Source organism: Bubalus kerabau, chromosome 8, assembly GCF_029407905.1.
Source record: "Bubalus kerabau isolate K-KA32 ecotype Philippines breed swamp buffalo chromosome 8, PCC_UOA_SB_1v2, whole genome shotgun sequence".
NCBI lineage: Eukaryota > Metazoa > Chordata > Mammalia > Artiodactyla > Bovidae > Bubalus > Bubalus kerabau.
The window spans coordinates 120,759,129-120,782,744 of record NC_073631.1 but is presented as its reverse complement, the minus strand read 5'-3'; the positions used below and the strand labels follow the sequence as shown (position 1 = coordinate 120,782,744).

The following is a 23,616-nucleotide window of genomic DNA, read 5'->3' as shown; positions in this document are numbered from 1 at the left end:
AACTGGGAAACAAATAACTGGTAGAATAAATAATTTAAAACTTACTGTTACCCATAAAAATTACTTTATGTTAAAAAACATCTATTACATGTCTACAGCTCAATAATAAATAGCATGTATTTGTTAATTACATTTATACACAAGAAGTGTCTTTATTTTCACAATAAATGTTTCCTCATAAAATTGAAAATATTTCACTTAACAAGAGTATAGTAAATACCTCTTCCTCTTTTTATAACAGAACTTACTATTATAAGCTCTTAGTCAAGAGAAAGATATTCTCTACTGCCATGCACTGAATATTCGTATCCCCTGCAAAATTCATGTGCTGAGTCCTAACACCCAGTGTGATGGTGTCTGGAGGTGCAGCCGTTGGGAGATGCCGAGTCCACAAGGGTGGAAGCTCATGAATGGATCAGTGCCCTATAAAAGGGACCCCAGAGGGCTCCCGCACACCCACCAGCCACGTGAGCACACAGTGAGAGGGCCGGGGGCCTCACTGGCCCCAACCAGGCCGGCATTGACCCTGGACTTCCCAGCCCTCAGAACTGTGAGAAATAAGTATCTGCTGCTCACAAGCCACCAGTTTATGATACCGTGTTACGGCAGCCCAAACTGACTACATCAATTATATTCAGATAGTCAACTACAATCTAAAGTACAGTCCAAAGGAATTTCCAAAATGACAATTTAGCTAATTGATATGCATAAGTAAAAAATGTCTAAAATGAAAACAAAAGCAGCAACATCAAACTGCAACCAACATTACTGAGTCAGAGGCCACTGCCCCATCCAAATAAAGGAATTCTCTAAAAGAGCAGTACAAACCTATCTGGAACTTCTATAACCGGCACTCAACAGAGTTCACAGGTTATTAAATGCAGGACCAGCAATGATTTTAGACAGATGACCTATTTGTAGTAAAAGACATACGGCTTCCACATCAGTTATATTAATATAATAACATAGTTTATTAATATAATTATATTAGAATATAATTATATGGTAAAGATACAGTACAATATCATTTATATCCCACTATAACTATAAATCAGTTACTAGAAATTTAAACAAAGAACATTTTAATGAGATAATATTCAGTACCAGAAATTTTCTTCGTCTTCATTATCGCTCTGTAGGAGATCATCATTTAGCTCTTCATCTGACAAATCCGATTGATTCTGATTAAAGCAAGAAATCTAATTAATGCATGTCACTTCCATAAGAAAACTTGTTACAAAACTGCAAAATTACATTGACTGGATTATTTCTAACCTTGTTATTAAAACATTTGCCATTCACAAAGTTTTCTCAGTTTGATATAATCAGGGACAGTCAAGGTTCTACACATGGCATAGTAGCTAACTCCCCCAGACTAATTTTCAGATGCTCAGTCAAGTAAATACAGAAGGAGCAAGCATAAGGATCATATTATGACTCTAACAAAGGAGGAAAAAAACGACAAGTCCTTTGGTAGTATGATACAAACAATTTTTTCTTATCATACCAAAAAAATGGTATCCTTAAGATTTGATTAAATTTAACATAAACAACAGAAAAAAATAGTGGAATTTTAGAAAAAAGCAGATTTTAGATAACTAGATTGCCCAACTGAAATGATAAAGAGACTAAAATAAAACTCTGGTTTGTCCAGTAGATGGATACATGAAAATAAGTACAACTTGGATTCTCTTTCCTGTTCCTGACAGGTTTGTCTACTCCTATTATGAATAAGCAGAGGCAGTCTACTGAGTGTGCCAACTGGCCAAATTTCTAAAGTTACAGGTTTTGTTAAGCTAAATACATACCAGTATCTTAGATTTAAGATGGGGAACTTCACACTTTCCTACCTTATTAAAATTATTTCTATGGTATATATAAATTACTATTCCTCCACAACATGCACCCAAGGGGGGGAAAAAAAGACTTGATTTTCTACCTAAGGATGAAAGAAAGAAACCAGAAATCTTTTCCTGCCATTTTATAGATTATAAACCTAGGCTTCTCAAACATATCTCTATTTACCTTTCATTAAGGTAGTTTTGATATAGCCCAAAAAACATCCATCTTATTTGTAGTTTTTATTAGTTGCCCACAGAACCTGTCATCCATTAACAGGGATGAGCCAGGCCTGCTATGCATGTGTGCGTGCTAAGTCGCTTCAGTCGTGTCCAACTCTTTGCAACCCCACAGACTGTAGCCTGCCGGGCTCCTCTGTCCATGGGACTCTCCAGGTAAGAACACTGGAGTGGGTTGCCATGCCCTGCTCCAGGGGATCTTCCCGACCCAAGAATCGAACTTGAGTCTCTCATGTCTCCTGCATTAGCAGGTGGGTTCTTTACCACGAGCGCCACCTGGGAAGCCCAGGCCTGCTATGGGAGAACTCAAATTTAGCTGCCCAGGATCACTAAATAAAAGCACAAGATATCTTTAAAAAATAACAATTCAATAAAGCCAAATTTCATTCAGTAATAGGCTGTTCCCTTCAGGTTTTTAGTTAGACTTCTAAATATTGGTCAAACATCGACTAAATCACACCCCAGACAGAAAAGAGTGTGTGCTGCACTAGGCCCTGGTGGTGATCACGCCGCACTGTCTGAGCGCTGAGGATCCAACGCTCTATGTCGGCTCTGAACTTGATGAGCAATGGCACAGGAGGCACAAGTGACCAAAACACCAACGTCACTTGGAAAGCTGGAGTGGAGGGCCACACTCCGCCCTGAGGCCACAGCTGATTCCCAACTACTCTGTGCCGATGACCTGCGGTGGCGTCTCCTCAGGCAGGAGGGGAACAGCTAGGCTGGACTCTGCTCAGGGTGGTCGGCAGGAAGGCAAGGCAAGGAGAGTGAGAAACTGGCCATGAACACTTGTGAAATCATTAGGGCCAGGTGGGCTCCCTGACAGAAACACAGGGCAAACTACATCAGGCTTGTCCAAGAGTAGAAATCCAACCGCATGTAAAATTATTTTACTACATTTAAGCATTTTAGCATCTAACTGGTATCCCTCACGAAAGCATTTTAAATACTTACAAAGGAAAACACGTGTTTACCTTAGGGAAGTGAACTCCCGAATACAGGGAGTGCACGTCAAGGCAGTGCAAACTAAGCCAGAGGCAGACAACAGTCCCCTCTCCTTCTGTGACCACCCCATAGGAGGACTGGCCCCGGGCCTGCCCCCGCCCCAATCACACCACGCAGGGGCATCCCGAGGCCAGCCCAAGCTCACAAACGGGCAGGCTGAGGGGCACGCTCACGGGTTCTTCCCTTGCAGTCATTCTGACCACAGGTTTACAGGTAACAGAACGAATTCTTCTTTAGAGTTACAGGGGTGACAAAGGAAAGGCTGGGGGAAGCCAAGGCCAGGACGCGTGCAGGCCTCGGGGGCAGGACTGGAAAGGAGAGCAGCTACAGCAGCTCGTGGGTCAGAGAAGATGCAGACGCAGGAGTAAGAGACAGGAAAGGGGCGGGACTGGCACTCCTGCCAGGACTGGACCTTCACCAACCGAATTATAAATGAGATGAAAAGGAAAATCGCATCAGATCTGACACTCAGACAACTGATCTGACCCAATCACCTAAGAGAACAACGAGCTTGAGTGTAACTGCCGACAGTAAGGAGCCATCCCAGTCTGAAGACTTTAAAAACTAAGCATACAAGGCTAGCTTGGTATTTAGTGAGAATAACAAGAGTCTTTAAATTGTTAGTAAGTTAAAAAAAATTTGTATTTCACATTAATATCTATCTGGCTTTTTATTTCTATTTTTAATGTATGTTTCATAATGTTCAAAATATATTGGTAGAGTTAAGTTATACATATAAACACGATACATAAATATACACATTGGCGATAACAGCTTCCAAGTTTTTACTTGATCAAAGAAGTTCATATATGAGGGTAATTTTATCCTTGTCTCTGAATCCCAAAAAGTAAATTTCAGATTCAGCATTCAAAATATTAACCACCTGAGGTGGGTTGGGGTCGGGTAAAAAAAAAAAAAAAAATTAACCACCAAATGTTAAGTTCCTTTAAGGCAAGTGGTAGTTTTGTTACAACTTTCATACACTCAAATGCCCTGACATGCCAGAAACTAAAACATTTGCTTCAAAGGATTTACTGCCTGAATTACAAGTTATCAGAGAATTTACGGATATACAGTCAACTCTTTGTGCATATAAAAAGTAATCAATTCACAAAATTTTAATCTATACCCAACTTTCCAGTAACACATCCCATGCATAAGATGTACTCCTTATTTTAATTGCAATTAAATATCACTTAATTTCAGGAAGACCTGTATTGTTACCTTTTTGCCAGATAGCAAATCTTCTCCAAGTAAGTCATCATCAAGTTCACTGTGGGGAAGAAAAAAAAGACATGACAATGTTTTATTCCTACTAAACACTGGAAAGTTTGCAAACCACTGGGGAAATTTACCCAGGACTTTAGGGTTTGGGTACTTTCACATTAAGTTTGCTATCTTTTCCTTTATCTTTATTAACAATGAAAACATTTTCAAATACACAGGGAACATCTGATCCTTTAAGTGTAGGAGTCTTTGCTGCAACCAGTGGCTCTCACTAGACTTCTCATCTTAGTTTTTCACCTCAATATGAGATCTTCATTTCTTTGGACTTGTTCATCAATGAGCAAAATAAGAAACCATACGTAATATCTATGCTTTCTCTTACCTTTCAAAACCTATAATGAAGCAGGAAAAGACACATGCACCAATATCATTAACTAGGAAAATTAAAACCAAAACCACTGGGAGACCATTTAACACTCATCAATTGTAAAAACTTAAAAAATGAAAAATCAATGCTTACGAGAACATTCGAGTATAGCATAATAACTAAAGGAATTATTTTTGTATAACAACAAAGTCATGTCAGCTGTCTGCAATTTCTAGTCAGCATGCTTATGTTCTGAAGTGATCAAAAGCAGATTTTCTCATAATTAAAATAGAAACCCTTAGCAGATGAGAAACCTGGAGACATTTCCCATTGCTTCCTTTTTTTTACTTTTAAACTGATGGAAGATAGCTACCACTAACTTATGTCCTTTTTTCCCTTACGTTTGTATTTATTCTTATTAAGTTATGTCTTTTTAAAGCAAATGTCTAAGGACTAACATCTAGAAGAAGAAAACACAATTAGATTACGATTCTAGGTACAAATGCCAATGGAGACTCAAGTGCACCAATGTTATTACAATTGTTACTTTTTTCATAAGGGTTCTGGTTACAAATTTCTATAGATTCTATAGGTTTTGAGCACTATTTTACTCAAAACCCATGTTTAGTTCTAGTGTGCTACTCTGCAGAATAACAGAATATCCTGGAATGTATATATGAAGTTACAACAGAAATTCAATGTACTATCTCTTAGAACTAGAAACAACAAATTATTTCATTCATGCACTGAGTATCTCTTTTATTACTTTAAGTTAACCTTACATAGATCCTATACCATTATTTTATAGATAAAGAAAATAGGGACAACAGATTAAATGATTTGCCCAAGGTCACACAACAGAGAGAAATCCAGGACAAGAACTTAGCTCATGGAAAAAATCTTTCATGGACCTGCATACATACAACAGTTATCAGAGAACCGTGTATAACTTCTTTCAACATTTTCAATCCTCAAATCATCTAATCATCTTTCAGATACAATTTCTGTATCTTCATTGTTTTACATTCATTCTCCAATGGTGAGGAAATAAACGCTTGCTAGTCACAATATTTACAATAACTGCTTTTGAGAATTTGATTCTAGATGACCCCAAAAATATAAGCACCTCTTTGAGGACAAGCACCCCTCTGGAGCATCACTCTAAATAACTGAAAACAGAAGGTAATATCATTTGCCCAGGGGATACTAACTAGGAAGAACTCTTAAAAACCATAGTATGAACAGGTGCTGGTAATCACATAAGCAAAAATCTAGAAAGTGTTGGTGCCTTTTGCTGACACATAGATGGAAATAAGCAATCAGTGACTCTGATGAGCATTTTTCCTAAACAAGAGCATTTTTTAAAAGATAAATGAAAACTGTATCAGCTGTAAATGAACAGAGTGCACAGAGATGAACAGTTGCTTCCCTGACTAACAAAGGTAGTAAGAAAGAGCATTAAATAAGCAAGCAAGAGGAGAGACCAACCGCACAGAACAACGCACATCAGCTGCAGCTCGAGCGATCACTCCATACTCTGCTGGCGAGTCACTCTAGGCGCCGCACACACACTCGCTCTCGTGCTGACACGCTGAAACGGAGCAGGACCGTATGACCCTCGCCCCCCACCATGCCCTCTGCCCGCCTCTTGCCTGTGCAAAACTTTAGTCAAGAGTAAGTTTAACCAGAGCAGCAAGAAATGCTGAAACAAAGGAAAACGGTCAAAGGAGACTAAATAACAACAATGCAGTTGCTGAGCAGAGTCAGGACCTTTAGTTCCTTCCCAAGTGAAGTGAGACCACTCAGTCACGTCTCTCTGTGACCGCATGGACTGTAGCCTGCCAGGCTCCTCCATCCATGGGATTTTCCAGGCAAGAATACTGGAGTGGGGTGCCAATTCCTTCTCCAGGTGATCTTCCCAATCCAGGGATTGAACCCAGGTCTCCTGCACTGCAGGCATTGTCTTTACAGTCTGAGCCACCGGGGAATCTTTCTCAAGGGTTATAGATAACATTCTGAGCCATATCTTGTAAGCTGTCTTATAGATACTAAAAGTCCAGATGGAGAAGTTAACACGATGACCAGACTGTACCCAGGACTTGAGCTGCCATAATTCTGAGAACTGATTGCAAAGAAATGGGAATGAAAGATTGAGGGCAGGAGAAGGGGACAACAGAGGATAAGATGGTTGGATGGCATCACCAACTCGACGGACATGGGGTTTGGGTGGACTCCGGGAGTTGGTGATGGACAGGGAGGCCCGGCGTGCTGCGGTTCATGGGGTCCCAAAAAGCCAGACACAACTGAGCGACTGAATGGAACTGACGCCCCAGAACTGAAGATTAAGTGCACCTAAAGCAGCCAAGATGATGCTACTCAGACCACTGATGGCCAAGTGACGATGGCTGTGAGGGACGGCTGCGCTGCTCCTGCACCCCCCCCCTCCCTGCTCTGTCTACAAATGCTTTCCTTCGCTGCTTCTGGGGCGGGCGGAGGAGGCGGCCTGTGGACAGATGTCCGCCACCCTCCCCACCCCAGCTGCCAGCACCTGAGGCAAAGCAAACTTGCCTTTCCACAAGCCTGGCCTGTTTACTGACTTCTGAGCGGCGAGCGGCCCGACCCCTCACACATGCATCTCCGTAACCAGAACACAACCCCGTCAAGCAGACACGTCATTCTCCACTTTTTACACGTGAAAACAACAAATCAAGATGTTAAATAACTGGCCCAAGATCACCCTGCTACCAAGTCAGAAACCAGATGAGTTGAGACAGTCTAGCGCCAGAGTCCAACTCCTACCTACTACACACAGACCACACAAAAATTAAATGCACTTCTCCACTGTTATCATAAAGCAGGATCCTTATAAAGAGGTACACAAAAGGGAAGAAATTTGTAAAATATGAAGCACTACCAAAACGACACCAATGGTCACCAAAGACAAAGAGTTAACGGGAGTGAGTGGCCCAGATCGCCTCTTTTCAAGGGGGGAGCAGTAGTGCTCGCAGGCAGTAGAGGTACTTAGAAAGTGACAGGAGCACCGCAAGGATGCGGTGGCTTTCTGCGTCCCACTGCACAGCACCTGAGAGGCTTCGCCAGCGACCACTAGTTCAGGAAGACGATCAGATCCTTGGGAGCAGGTACATGTTTACTAACCGACAGAATTACACAGGAAACTTTTCAGGAAACAGGTATTTTGCAGGTAGTCATGGCTCAGATGGTAAAAATCTGCCTGCAGTGCAGGAGACCAGGGCTCGATCCCTGGGTAGGTACTCTTGCCTGGAGAATCCTGCGCACGGAGAAGCCTGGTGGGCTACAGTCCATGGGGTGGCAAAGAGTCAGGCGTGACTGAGTGACCGACACTTTCCTTCTCTTCACCTGGCTGCAGCCTTCCAAACTCAGAACTGTGAGAGGCAGCACTGCGCGGGCAGCCCCACGCGCCTCCCCACCCAGGCCGCCGCAGCAGCGCCCTCCCTGCCCGCTCCCGGCCCCAGAGGGGCTCCCAGCTCTGGCCCTTCTTCCATAGGCCTGGCCCATGGAGGTCTCAACAGAACATCCCAAGGCGGAGGAGACGGCCGCTCCCCCTCACTTGCGCTGCTCCAGCACCACCCACTCTCGCCACAGCAGCTCCGGCTGGATCCTGGGACATCACTGCTCCCGTGTGAGACCAGCTGCTACATTCTGGACACCTCATCAACTCTCCCTGCTTATTGAACACTACCCCGTTAATAAAAACCCTTCATCAAATGACCTTCAGTTAAAACCTTTTGAACATGCTCTTTCCTATGTGAATATACAGCCTGTTATACTTTCTGACTCTTTCTTCTCCCTAACTTTCAAAATTCACCCTCTATCACCCAGTACATGGAAGAGGTTATTTTATGCTTAAGCAATATCAAATAAAGAAACACACATGACACTGCACCTCCACATGCAAACATGCACTGAAGACGAGTAAAGAAACAAAGAGACTGCTCGTAAACCACATGGGACAAGAGCCATTCACGCTGAAAGGGCAAGGAAAATTAGAACCCTGTCTCACACTGTGACCAAAACCCAGCTCCATCATAGCAGAAAGCCAACTAATGTCATGACAGCCAAAATAAATTCCCACTGAACAAATACTGGGGCAATTCAAGCATTAATAAGAAAACAAGCATAATGGGTTATAAAAACGCACATGCAGTATTTAAATCTATGAATTCAAAATGGTTCAAAAACAAAACACCTCTGAAGATGCTAAGGAACTGACCCATTATTTTGAAAACTTAAAGAATCAAGCACTTACTCTATACCTCAAAAGAACCAAGTATAATTACAGAATTATCACAACAGAAAAGAGGAAGAGTGACAGAATGAGAGCATCGCCACCTGGACCATCTAACAGCTGGTAACAGGGCAACAAGAAGCTAACAGGACTGTGACTCCTGCTGGAGGAACAACACTGCAGAGCCCCTGACTTATGGGATATGCATCTTTTGCACTCAAATCAAACTATAAGAGAGAACACAGAAACATACCCACACGACACATGTGTATGTATCTGTAATATATATGAAAGTGTAAAAGTGTTAGTCACTCAGTCGTGTCTGACTCTTTGCGACCTTATGGCCTATAGCCTGCCAGGCTCCTCTGTCCATGGGATCCTCCAGGCAAGAATACCCTTCTCCATTCCATTCTCCAGGGGATCTTCCTGACCCAGGGATCGAACCCGGGTCTCCTGCATGGCAGGCAGATGCTTTACCGTCTGAGCCCCCAGGAAACTATATATACATGAGACAGACAGCGAAGTGTGAACACTAATAAGACACTCATATTAAGCGACTTAAGATAGAACTCTACTATGGCTATACTCGTAAATCGTTTCTTTTTTAGAGAAACACAATCTGGTATGTTTTTGGATGAAATTATGCCTGTGATCATAGATAAACAACCGAGCTACATACTGACACTGCTGAAGCTGAAGGGCGGAACGCTACCTACACTGTACTAGTCTACTTCCATGTACACTTCAAATTCTAAGTTTAAAAAAAATCAATCAATCTCAGGTAGATTATATATGTAACTATTAAACACACACACACACACACTTCAAAACTTTCCTAGGAACATAGAGAATACAGAGTAGGGAAGAATTTCTTAACAACGTAAGGCAGAAAGCAGCTAGACTGACATCATGTACCTCCTGAAGAGATGCCCTCAGGAAGGCCACAGGGTCACCAAAAAGCACTCCTGACCAAAAGCACATCCTGAGTCTAGTCCCAAGGAGACACCAGCAAACCCACACTGAGGGCTGGTCCACAGGGAAATGGTGCACCCTCTTCAAAAAAGTCAGAAGTCATTAAACACAAAGGCTTTACAAAGCCTTTACAGAAGTCTTTAAAGACAGAATTCTTCCAGATGAAGAAGCAAGGAGGAGAAAAAGAAACTCATTTTTGCTAAAAAGGACGTTATTTGGACAACTGACAAAACCGGGGTAACCACTGCAGATTTGGAAGTGGCATGGTACCTGCAAACTGCTGTCAAATCGTGCAGGCAAGAAAGTGTTCTGTGTGTGTGTGTGTCTGTGTGTGTGTGTGTGTGTTGTGTGTGTGTGTGTAAAATGAGTGAGAGGAAGATAACATAAAAATGACGCAAAGCAACTCTAAGTCTGATCGAGGAGGCCTTGCAAGAATTTCTGTGTTACTTTCACATCTTCCTATAAGTTTGAAAATGATTTCCAAATATATTTTTCCATCTTTACTAGTCGTCAGAAATATATAAAACTAAATTACAAGATACCCGGCTTCTCTGGTGGCTCAGTGGTAAAGAATCCACCTAAGAGAGGGGAACAGGTTCAATCCCTGGTCCAGGAAGATCCCACACGCTGCAGAGCTGCCAAGCCCAAGCACCACAACTATTGAGCCTGTGCCCTGGGGCCCAGGAGCAGCAACCACGAGCCCAGGTGACAGTTACTGAGGTCCACACACCGAGAGCCCGTGCTCGGCAACAAGAGAAGCCATCGCGATGAGAAGCCGCACGCCGCAACTGCAGAGCAGTCCTTGCAGCGATGCAGCATGTGGAGGAACTCTGCTGTTACTGTTGTTGCGGGCACAGAATTACTCCAAATAGCTCCGAGTGCCCACCAACTCAACATCGTCACTGTATAAAGACAAAGACAGCTCCACCGGCAGCCGGAGGCAGCACCGCCAGGGGAGCTCCGCACAACGCCTTCCGCCTGGAACGCCCACCCCTGCCCTTCTTTAGCCCAGTCAGGCAGACCTACTCAGGAAAGCGCATCGGCGGCTAACAGTGTTCTCAGGAAAGAGCTCTGCCCGGCCTAGCGGCAGAAGGAGATGAGCCAGCAAGGGCCCTGCATGTAACCAGGGGGGTCCGCACCTGTCCCAGTCCTCGTCCGCAGCTCTTCTCCTCCAGGACCGCTCCGCACCCGGCTTATCAAACTGGTCAAAGTCATCATCTGTGAGGGAGAGGCCATGAGTCAGTCTTACTCAATTTAAACAGACACGTTATATACTGAAACCATTTGTTTCTTTTAAGGATTCCCAATAAGACATTTTAAAATATTAAACAATTACAAATGTTGTTTGTTTGTTGTTTAGTCACTAAGCCAGGTCCATGGACTATAGCCCACCAGGCTCCCCTGTCCATGTGATTTCCCAGGCAATAATATCGGAGTGAGTTGCCATTTCCTTCTCCAGGGGATCTTCCCAACCCAGAAATCAAACCCACGTCTCCTGCATTGGCAGGCAGATTCTTTACCACTGAACCAACAGGGAAGCCCATAAATGCTTTAGCCATTTTTATTAATTAAAATATTTTAAACTACACATCTACCTAAAGAAAATCAATTTATTGAACATTCTCAGGCATGAAAGCTCGCTGATAGCACAGTTAGAGGGGTGCACCTGACCCCTGCATTGCTCAAGGGTCAACTGTAATAATAAAGCTAAAAATCAATCCTAGAAGAAAACTGAAAATTCACAAGTACATGGAAATTAAACAACACACTTCACCAACCAATAGGTCAAAGAAGAAATAAGAACCAGGGAAATAAGAATATACTTTGAAAAAAGTGAACACAAAAATACAACAGGATGCAGCAACAGCAGTACATGGAAAGAACTTTACTGCCTACGCTAACAAAGAAAGATCTCAAATCAACAGCCTTACTTTAAGTCCTGAGGAACTAGACAAGAGGAAATTAAACCAAAGATTGCAAAAGAAAATAAAGATTAGAGCAGAGGCACATGAAACAGACTAGAAAAACAAAACATATATGTATAAATTATTTTTAAAAAATTAGCATATAGAACTCAACAGTATATTAAAAGGATACCCTACATCACAATCACATGGATTTATCCCAGGAATGAAGGGTTCATTTAACATTCAAAAATCAGTACTTTTTAAAAATCAATGTAATAGATCATATTACAAAGTAGAAAATTACATTATCATCTCAACATAAGGAGGAAAATCAATTTAAAAGTTAATCAAAACCGAATATCCACATTCCTAAAAACTCTGAACAAATTAAGTATAGAAGGGACTTTCCCCAACCTGATCAAAGGGCATCTGTATAGAAAAACCACAGCAACCACCCCAAGTAAGGAGTCAATGCTTTCCTCTAGAATCAGGAACAAGACTGGGGCTGTGACTTCTAACACTGCAACTCAGCACTGTAATCCAAGTTCTACCTAGTGCGACCACACAAGGAAAAACAAAAGGAGCTCAGATTGAAAAGGAAGAAGTAAAAAACCACCGTTCTTCACAGCAAACATCATCAGCTATGTAGGAAATCACATGGGATCTATAGGAAAAAGTACGAAAACTAGTAAGTGAACTGAATTAGGCTGCAAAATATGAGATCGGTTTTAAAGAGTCAACAATTTTTTTTTTTACATACAAGGAATGAGCAATTGGAAATTAAAAAACAAATCCTCGCAGTAACATAAAAATAGGAAATACATACTAGGGATAACCATAATATAAAAAAACGAGAAAGACCTGTAAATTAAGGACTATGAAACACTGCTGAGAGAAACTAAATACCTAAAGTGCAAAATCACCATAATTCCCCAAAGGAGACGAGAATGATTGCAAACGTGGGCAACCTTGTGCTTGAACAAAAGCACAATAAGCAAAGAAAAGAAAAAAAAAAACACCTGATAAAGCAGAAAACAAAGACATACTTTCTTCCCACTTGGATTATGGAATGCAAAACCAGATAAAAAAAGAACCCTAACTCAAAACCCTAAGAAACCAACCAAGACCTTGAACTCTGCGCACCTGTTCTTTCTCTCCTCACACTTTCTGCATCATTTCCCTCCTGCTCTCCTTTAGAATGCAGACAAGTCCTTTCTAAGTTCCTGTTTGTCATACTGTGTAGAACCAAGAAAACAAAATGTGTCCACACTAGTCCAAAGTGTTACAGGAAGAAAGCACAACACTGGATTCCAAGGGGAAGAGTGGTCTTTATCTTGAAATCTAGAAACCCCAAGGCCAAAGGTTACACTAGACATACATGTTATTGAGGGAATCAGTGTTCCCAATCAGCAAGACTAGAAACAGTTACTGGAATTTTTACAATTTTCAATTACACAGCAATTAGGTCTCTGTAATGAACACAAGTCTTCTACTTAGCATTCTTATTATTTCCTCATCTTTTCCAGGAACCTGGAATTTAAAATTAGAAACTTTATACAATACTAGTCTGGAACAGGGTTCTACCAACTGTCTAATCCAAGAATCAGCAAACTACAGCCCCCCCGATACGTAGGTTCTGCTACCTGTTTTAGTCCAAATTTAGCTACTGCCCGATTTCTGTAAATACGCTTTTACTGGAACACTATATGCTAATTCAGTTACACACTGTCTACAGCTCTCAAGCTACACGCGCAGAGCAGAGAATTGCAACAGAAGCCCTGTGACCTGCAAAATCTACAATATTTACCATTTGGCCCTTTACAGAGTTCTCCTGTCTTTGCTCTAGTCCAAAGGTTCTCAACCTTCTTTTTTGCCTCGACACCATTCTCATGTATACACCTCATATTCTGAATCACTGGCTCAAAATTCCGTACTTTATAGGTGAGGAAATCCAGACCCTTTATTTAAACACTATTTATTTAAACTTTATAGTAATGAGAAAAAAGACTCAAACTAACATTCAAGAACCTTCAAAGTAAGCATATTTGTCCTACAAAATAACTCAAATTCTGAGTAACCACCAGGCAAATTTTCAGAAAGAGCCCATACATTATGTTGCTTGAAAAATAATTTGTAGTCTTGTTTTAAAACTCTCTTATTTGCATGGGACCCTGGACAGGTTTCCCTAAAATAAACTCTGTACTTTGCTTCCGAAGCGTGGTACACACTGACCATTTGTTTGCCTGTCTTACAACTCAATCTTCTCTTCCTGTGTTTGGGAATCAATCAGAGACCTGAAAGAAGACAGGGCTCTGCCTTCTGATATGCAAGTCATAAAAGCTAGACTCTTGGGTCCTCTGTTAGCCTGAGGAACCTGGGAAAGGAAAATGGTCTGAGCTCAGCCAATTGAACATTCCCATCATGACTTAGAATCTAGAGGAAACAATGCCCCACTTCTTTTCCCAAGAATCTAGACCTTCTTTCTAAAAGTGAAACCTTCTAAAATGCTAATGGTTAGTTGCTAACTTCGTGAAGTGTAAGGAAGAAATGTCACAGAAAGGGAGAAAGTCCTTCCAGCAACTGCTGCTCTTCCTTCCACAGAGAGAAGCCACAGCTATGCTGAGACTGTGGTCCCCATCACTCTACACAACAGGGCAGACAACGCAAGAAATACAGTTCCCAGAGCCTCCTTCCCTGTGCGCTTCTGAGTTAGAGAACGCAAGGCAAGGCAGTCACAGGAAGTCTGAGTCACAATTATCTCAGTTACTCTCATGAGACAGGCACAGGACGGACAGACAGACAGACACACACACACCCTCACAGATATGAGGTTCTCATAAGTCAGAACGGGCTACTGCAAACCACGCGTGGCCCTGGGCTGGCAGGGGCTGTGGCAGTCAGAGGGGGCCTCTTGAGGCGCAACACCATCGGAAGTCAGCGCCCAGTGCTGCAGGCTGAGACTGGCCACTGGTGCTTCCACAAGAGTCTTCAGCTCCAACAGCCTCCAGATGAACTCTGAACCATCAGGCTCTGGTCCTCAGGCTAAGTGCTCCTGACCACCAAGGGTGGATGATGCTGTTCAGCCGCTCAGTCATGCCAGACTCTTTGCGACCCCACGGACTCCCCTGCCAGGAGTCCATGAGCACACCAGGCTCCCCTGTCCTTCACTACCTCCAAGAGTTTGCTCTAACTCATGTCCATTGAGTCGGTGATGCTATCCAAGGGTTGTAGAAGCCTCTAACTGCTGTATTAAAACCCTTCATACTTGGAGTGCAAAGCATGGCTTCCTTCCTAACTGAAATAAGACTAATAATAAAACTTCAAATAAGTCTAGCACTACTGAAGCACTGAAGAGAAGCTTCACTGTACGTCAACAAGCTAGCTATATTCATTTTCTCATTTAATCCAGCCCCACATTCTCCTTTTACAGATGTGAAAACTAAGACTAACCAAAAATTAGTAAACAGCAAAATCAGATTTAAACTCAGATCTACCAAACACTAAGTATAATGCTCTTGAGTTTATTTAGGAAGCAACTATAGTAACTATTGGGCTTCCCTAATAGCTCAGTTGGTAAAGAATCCGCCTGTAATGCAGGAGACCCCGGTTTAATTCCTGGGTTGGGAAGATTCTCTGGAGAAAGGATAGGCTACCCACTCCAGTATTCTTGGGTTTCCCTGTGGCTCAGCTGGTAAAGAATCCGCCTGCAATGTGGGAGACCTGGGTTTGATTCCTGGGTTGGGGATCCCCTGGAGAAGGGAAAGGCTACCCACTCCAGTAGTCTGGCCTGGAGAATTCCATGGACTGTATAGTCCTACAGTCCATGGAGTTGTAAAGAGTCAGACATGATTAAGCGACTTTCACTTCACATAGTAACAAACCCTCTGATACATAAAAATATTAAAGGGTAGCTAGCCATAACTTCCTCAGTCTTTAGGTAGAAAGATCACTAATCCATGGAACCTACAAAATCATGAAGGCAGAATCAACTATTAACCTATTAACCTGCAGGCTGGAATCCTGTAGCCTATAAGGAACATGCTATCTTTGAATTATGTTGTCTTTTTTTTTTTTAATCAACTTGATTCTCAACATTTTTAAAATGTAACTATATGTAACTACCAGAGTTACAGCTTCTCTCAAAAAAAAACAAAAAAATCTTATCAAAAGATCTGGAAAGTAGACCCACACTTTGGTGTAGCTAAATCAGTGAAGATATGCGGCACCCAGCCAAACAGGAACAACATTCCTGCTTCCATAAGAAAAGGAACTGAGGAGGAAGTGGCAGCCAGAGCCTGTGCAGAAGCCCCGCCAACAGCCGCGAGCCTGCCCGGGGCCCAGACCGCCCTGACGCCTGATATTCCACAGCCTGAGCTGCCCAGCTCTTTCTGAGTCTGTGAACTGCCAAAGCACCTATCCTTCCAAAAGATTCTCAATGAACTGCTTCATCATGCTCGTGCTTTGTATATAAACAAAGCATCAAAATTCAATAACAAGGATTTCAGAAAGTGAGCACAGAGAAAAAGAGAGTAAAACAGTACCCCAAGATAATTTCCCAGAACCGAAGGACACACATTTCCAGACCAAAGTATCCACCAAATGCAGTACAAGAAACATAAGACGACCTATGCTAATGAATTCTGTAACAATGAGGAGGAACTGTGAAAACCTTCCTGGAAGAGAAAAAAGGTCACACAAATGATGAAGAATCAGAATGTCATAAGACTTCTCAAGAGCAGACCTGGAAGCCAGAAAACAACACAGCAGTACCACCAAAACTCTGAGGAAAAGGGATCTAAGTCACAGCTAGACTTGAAGACTGGACCCTATCAGTCAAGTTTGAAAATAAGACTTCATTTTCTTGCGTGGGTTTTCAAAAAATTTACCTTCAACACACCCACTCTTAGGAAGCTGAAACCTTTAACTCTATAATTTGTTATACTGAAAATATAAACATAAAGAATAATTTTTCCAGAAAAAATGATCAGAATTGACCCATGGATTTAAAAAAGTTAAACAGACCAATAATAAAAAGAAGAAACCAAAAATTAAACAGGCAACAGACCCAAATGGCTTTGCAGACAAGAGTTCTTTCAGCATTTAACAAAGAGATTTTTACAATATCCAGAAAATTTCACAACTCATTCGAGGCAGTTAGCCTATCTTATAAAAACACAGAAGAGCACAAAGAAAACTATAAGCCAATCTCTCTTATGATCAGACAGTCCTAAAATGAAAAGCAACCAAACACCAAAAAGAACAAAACCTGAAGAACCAGAAGACTGTGAACCCAAGAATGTGTGGCTGATTCAGCACTGGACATCTATCGATACATTACAATAAGGTATTAAACAAGGGGCCTCACGGGACTTCCCTGTGGTCCAGTGGCTAAGACAGCCCACTCCCAGTGCACGATTAGATCCGCAGTCAGGAAACTAGATCCCACATGTCATTGCTTTCTGACTCTCGTAATCCCACAGATCGCAGCCTGCCAGGCTCCTCTGTCCATGGATTTTCCAAGCAACAATACTGGAGTGGCCTGCCATTTCCTTCTTCAGGGGATCTTCCCAACCCAGGGATGGAACTTGCATCTCCTGCTTGGCAGGTGGATGGAGTCTTTACCACTGGCCACCTGGGACACTAGATCCCACACGCTGCAACTGAAATCCCACACGCCACGATGAATATCCAAAATCCACGTGCTGCAACTAAAACCTGGGGCAGCCAGATAAATAAACAGAAACAATGAATAAAAAGAAGGGACCTCATGATCACGATGCGGAAAAAGCATTTGATAAAATCAAAACACTAATTCAAAATACAAACTTTTTTACCTAAACAAACAATAACTATCAGAAACCTACAGCAAGCACCATACACACTGGTAAAACATTAAACAAACGTTCGTTAAAACTCCTAACAAGATGGCAAGATAAAGATACCTGTCATCAGCCCACTACCAAACATTCTATAGAAGGACTTGACAATGAAAACTTCTAGAACAAAAAGTACAAGAAGAAGAAATGAGACATAAATACTGAAATAGAGGAGACTGCAGATACAACAGTCTGAAAATCTAAAGCATCAAATATTAAAACAAAATTCCAGTAAGCCAGTTATATATAATGACCAAAAAAAGAAAATAGTTTTTCTATGGTAAATCAGCAAAAAATTCCAGAATACTGTATGATAAAAAAAAATTGTACCATCCACAACAACAAATACAAAATATCTAGGAATAACACTAACAAGAAATATAGAACTACATAAAGAAAATCTTACAAAGGTAAGTTCATTTGTTGTTCGGTTGTTAAGTCTCATTCAACTCTGCGATCCCATGGACCGCAGCATACCACGTTTCCTGTTCTTCACCATCTCCCGGAGTTTATGGACACTCATGTCCATTGGATCCATGATGCCATCCAGCCATTTCATCCTCTGTCACCCTCTTCTCCTGCCCTCAATCTCTCCCAGCATCAGGGTCTTTTCCAATGAGTCGGCTCTTCACATCAGGTGGCCAAAGTATTGGAACTTCAGCATCAGTCCTTCCAATGAATATTCAGCGTTGATTTCCTTTAGGATGGACTGGTTGGATCTCCTTGCAGTCCAAGGGACTCTCAAGAGTCTTCTCTAACACCACAGTTCAAAGGCATCAATTCTTTAGCACTCAGCTTTCTTTATGGTCCAACTCTCACATCCGTACATGACTTCTGAAAAAACCATAGCTTTGACTAGACAGATGGCAGAGATCCTTTCTCCTCTGGAAGTTACCTTAGTAAAACTGTTTTCGTATCTGCCATCTCTTCCATTCCAATATTTATATAACCCAACCTCTGAGATCAGTGTTCAGCATGGAGGAAATACTCAAAAATGTGGTAGATGACTGATGGACAAAAATGAGCTTGACAGTGAGACATTCTTATTGCTGGATGAAAAAAATACATATTGTAAAAATATCCATCGTCCCCAAGTTGCATTGTGTGTGTGCTAATCGTGTCTGATTCTTGGCAACCCCATGTACTGTAGCCCACCAGGCTCCTCTATCCATGGAATTCTCCAGGCAAGAATACTGGAGGGGGGTGTCATTTCCTCCTCCAGAGGATCTTCCTGACCCAGGGATCAAACTCATGTCTTTTGCATTTCCTGCATTGGCAAGTGGATTCTTTAACACCTTGGAAACCCCAATTGCATTAATAAACTCAATGCAACGTCAAAGAATTTCAGAATTCTTTATAGAATGTGACAATTCTGAAGTTTATTTTTTTTTTTAATGCAGAGCTAATCAAGAAATTTCTGAAAAAAATTCTATAATGTATATAGACAACACACACTATGAAACAGTAATTTTCTAAAATTATGAGAATTTAAATACATCACAAAATGGAAAAGAAAGAATTCAGTAAGGAAAGCTATGACAAATCTAGTGTATTAAAAAGCAGAAACATCACTTGGTTGACAAAGGTCCATATAGTCAGAACTATGGTTTTTCCAGTAGTCATGTACAGATGTGAGAGCTGGACCACAAAGAAGGATGATCACCAAAGAATTGATGCTTTTGAACCATGGTGCTAGAGGTGAGTCTTGAGAATCCTTTGGACTGCAAGAATATCAAACCAGTCAATCCTAAAGAACATCAACCCTGAATATTCACTGAAGGACTGATACTGATGCTGTAATACTCTGGCTATCTGAGGCGAACAGCCAACTCACTGGAAAAGACCTTGATGCTGGGAAAGAATGAAGGCAGAAGGAGAAGGGGGCGGCAGAGGATGAGATGGTTGGATGGCATCACTGACTCAATGGACATCAATTTGCGCAAACTCCAGGAGATAGTGAAGGTCAGGGGAGCCTGATGTGCTGCAGTCCATGGGATCACAAAGAGTCGGACATGACTTGGTTACAGAACAACAAAAGAAAGAATGAGAATTTAAATATATCATAAAATAGAAAAGAAATAATTCAATAAATTGTATTAAAACTGTTAGAAGCCCTAAAATCACACACAAAATACATCCAAAATAAAATTCCATGTGGAATAAAAGCTAAACATAAAAAAGCACAGACATAAAATGTTAAAAGCACAGGGGAACTCTTGGCATGGGGATAACGTTAGGAAAAAAATTTTACAAAAACAAGTGACAGGAAAAAAAATCTGAACAAGAAGATACATATATAAATGAATCACTTTGCTATAAACCAGAAACTAACACAACTTTGTAAATCAACTAGACGTCAATATAAAAAAAATTTTGGCGGGAGGGGGGAAGAGGGGGTCACCATTCCCTGGTGACCTAGTAGTTATGATTCTAGCCTTTAACTACCTTGACCTCAGGTTACCCCAGTCAGGTAACTGAGATCACACAAGCCATGAGAAGAAGCCAAAAAAAAAAATTAAAGTGACATTTTTCACAAGGTAAAATTTTAAAGCTTCCATAATCAAAAGCTTAAAAAAACAAAAGGAATTGGCAACCCACTCCAGTATTCTTGGTGGGAAAATCCCACGGGCAGAGGAACCTGGTAGGCTACAGACCATGAGGTGGCAGAGAGTTGGACACAACTGAGCAACTTCACTTTCACTTTTCATAGGGCAAGCAAAATAAAAAAAAAGTCTATAATCCTAACATAATACACAAAGAGTTCTTTAAAATGATAAGTCAACCACTCAATAAAAAAGACAAATTATATAAACAATTCACAGAAAAATAAATATAATACATGAAAAGATGATTAATTTCAACAGATCTGGGAAATACAAATTACAACACTGAGGCTATTTTCCTGCCTTTTACAAAGATTCTCAAAGCATGGGGCAACTGTCCTTTCATACAGTACCGTTGGAAAGATAAAATGGTACCAGCTTTTTTGAGGATAACTTGAAAATGCTACCAAAATTTAAAATATATGCAGCTTATTTCCACTTCGGGAGTTATCAAACCTCCAGAAATATTTGCTTCAGCACACCACAATTGTGTCTGTAGATGTTTAGTGCAGAATCTTCCACAGTAGTGAAAAAGGACATATAACTGAAATGTCCATCAATATGATATCATTAATCAATAAATGGTGGAACCACATAACTCTCACCTACTAACACAGGAGAGATTGCCAAGACCTACTATTAAGTGAACAAAGCTAATTGGGGAACACTACATGACTCCATTCATACCATAAAAGGCCACACTGCTGTAAATGTGCAACTTACAAATGCACAGAAAGGGGTAGCTGCCAAGTATTTACTGAACATATACTACATGCCAGGAACCTGGAATACACAACAGGTGTAACAGGCAGCATTACTGTCCTCAAGGGGCTTGCAGGCTACTGGGGAAGAGAGAGTAAAAAAAGAAGCGATCAGGTAACCAAATACAATCACAAACCCCACAAATGTTCGAGAAACAAGGTTGCCACAGAATAAGAAACAAGGTTGCAACAGAATAAAGATATCTGAGGGAGGCACATAAGCCAGAGATGGACATACTTGAGACACAAAGAAGAATGCTCAAGGAAGGCCTCCAGGAGCCTGAGACCTAGGGGATGAGGAGCTGGCTGACAGGAGCTGGCTGAGGCTGGGGGCTGAGCCATGCACGACTCAAACAAACCTTGGTAAGCAGCCTGGCTTTAGTCTAAAAACAATGGGAGAACAGATGTGCATGACAAAATGGAAGGGAAAACTCCAAATCATCAAGGATGAAGCCTAATCCTCTAAAATGGCAATTCTCAAAAACTTTCTGGATTCAAACTTATTAGAGGACATCAACCAGCTTTTATGTCAATTGCATTCATTGGTATTTGCCATTTTCAAAACATGAGAAACTTGAAAAAACATGCAAGCACACACTACATTAGCCATCAGTACGATAACGTCTTCACGTGTGATACATACAGCCTCTGGAGAACTCGCCTGCAGTCACGTGAAACAGTGAAACATGCCAGGCTACGTTAGTATTACTAATGAGAACAGTTCTGACCCAGGAGTATCCAGACTACCTACCTCTTGAAAATGATACAAAACTCCAGCAAGTAAACAATAACTAAAGCAAATATTTTCAAACTCTAACTAGAAAGCCTCGGGGGGGAGGGGGAACCACGTGACAGAAAAAAGGCATGGACCAAATCACATTGCCTGAAGTCACATTTCAGCGCTGGTCTCTTAAGTTTTTCTGTTTTGCCATAGCAACTCTTTGATACTTTGGCCAAAATTCCTAGACAGGATCGCTACAATGTAGTCTTAAATCAGCATTATTACTGAAGAGTATATAGCAGAATGGCCTAACGTTTCAATAATGAGAACTCCGCCCGAATGCGGGTGGTGTTCACCCTTTTCCACCTAAGGGTCCCCTTTATCAGAGTTTCCGAACAATCAGAAAACTCACTTACAAGTGTTTTACTCATATTAAAAACAAACAAAAAACCTCAGTCAACAAAAATGTGATTTCAAGCAGAAAATGATTTTGCCTGAAAAAATCAGGTACGGTGTGAGTTAGGTGCTCGGTCAAACTTGTCTACGTTTGGAAGACAAGACAAAAAACTGCCGTTTCTGCCCCAGTTCCCTCTGCAAGACGCTGACAAGCAAGCACTAATGGGTCCGGATTCAGACAGCTGAGGAGTTCAGGGAAATTAGAGCAGTCGCGGGAGGTTCTTTTTTCAGACTCCTTACTCTCTGAAATGCCCCGCAAACGCCTTCCCTCAGGTCCGTGCGCCTCAGCCAGGTCCAGTAAGGGGCTGGAAACCACGCCGAGCCCTCCCGAACGACCCCAGCGGGGCCGCGACCCTCCCCGAGCGCGCCCGGCGGCGGGCGCTGTCCCCCCGCGCAGGCCGCCCGCCGCCTCAAGACAAGGACACCCGAGACCCCGACCCCCCGAGCCTCCCGGGGGCACTACGACGGCCGGGAGGGGCCCGCAGCCGCCCCCCGCCGGCGCCGCCGCCGCCTCCCGCGCGCGGCCGTTCATTTACCTCCGGCGCCCGCTGCTCCGCCCGCTCCCAGGGCGGCCGCCATGGTGCTCGCTGGGCCCGGCCTTCAGCCTCGCCCCACCAAGCCAGCTGGGGGGTGCCGCCGGGCCAGCCGGGGCCCGGGGACGCGCGGCGGGGGGCGGGGAGGACGGGGGACGGGGGCGGCCGGCCGGGCCTGGGTGCCGGAGGCGGCGCGGCCAGCGGGTGGGGGCCCTCCGGCCTGCTCCTCCGCAGGAAGAAAACAACAAACTATCGCAACATGGCGGACGGCTCGCCTGCCGCCGCGGTGCACGCCGGGATGATGGCGGCCGGGAGGCGCCGGCGCGGGCCCTTCCCGCCGGCTGCGGCGGCTCCTGGCCGCCCCCGGGGAAACCAAGGCCGAAGGTGGAAGGCAAACTCGCAAGCGGCCGCCTCGCTGGGCTTCCAGACAGCCCAGTGTTGAACGCGGGGGCCGGGGCGGTTGCCGGCCGTAGTGCGGCCCGAGCTCTGTCGTAAGGCGTTTTGCAGCAGTTGGCGCCGAGCTTTACGCCTGGCGGAAGTCCCGTTGGAAGTGGGAGAGGCCCCGCGCCCCGCTACGGGGCGGCAGCCGGGTTTCTGTGTTCGGACTGTGAGGCGCGGGCTGGGGGCGGAGTCACGGCGCTAGGGGCCGACGCGTGGGGCTAGGGCGCCTGCGGCGGGCGGGGCGGCGCCCGGCTGGCGCTCTGCGGACTGCGGGGCGGCGGCAGGTTCGCCGAGCGGGTGGGCCTTGAGACTGTTACACTGCGCTGAACGAGTGCGCGAGAGGAGCGGGAAGGGTTGAGAGCGTGGTGCTAACGAGCGACAGAGAGGGCATCAGGGTGCGGA

The 23,616-nt window shown here is 43.1% G+C and overlaps 1 protein-coding gene across 5 annotated transcripts in view; it reads right to left on the bottom strand.

Moving 5' to 3' along the window:
* RBM33 (RNA binding motif protein 33) overlaps positions 1-23,368 on the bottom strand; it is a 108,084-nt gene extending 84,716 nt beyond the window's left edge. Inside the window, exons 1-4 of one of the 5 annotated variants that reach the window (XM_055591361.1) lie at positions 22,777-23,368; positions 11,056-11,134; positions 4,308-4,356; positions 1,105-1,181 (exon numbers count right to left, since the gene is read on the bottom strand). In XM_055591361.1, the coding sequence (XP_055447336.1) occupies positions 1,105-1,181; positions 4,308-4,356; positions 11,056-11,134; positions 22,777-22,819 (248 nt within the window). In that variant the 5' untranslated portion in view covers positions 22,820-23,368. The remainder of the gene's footprint in view (positions 1-1,104; positions 1,182-4,307; positions 4,357-11,055; positions 11,135-22,776) is intronic. The other 4 variants (XM_055591362.1, XM_055591363.1, XM_055591364.1 and 1 more) reach the window with 4 other exon arrangements.
* Between the last annotated feature and the right edge of the window lie 248 nt (positions 23,369-23,616).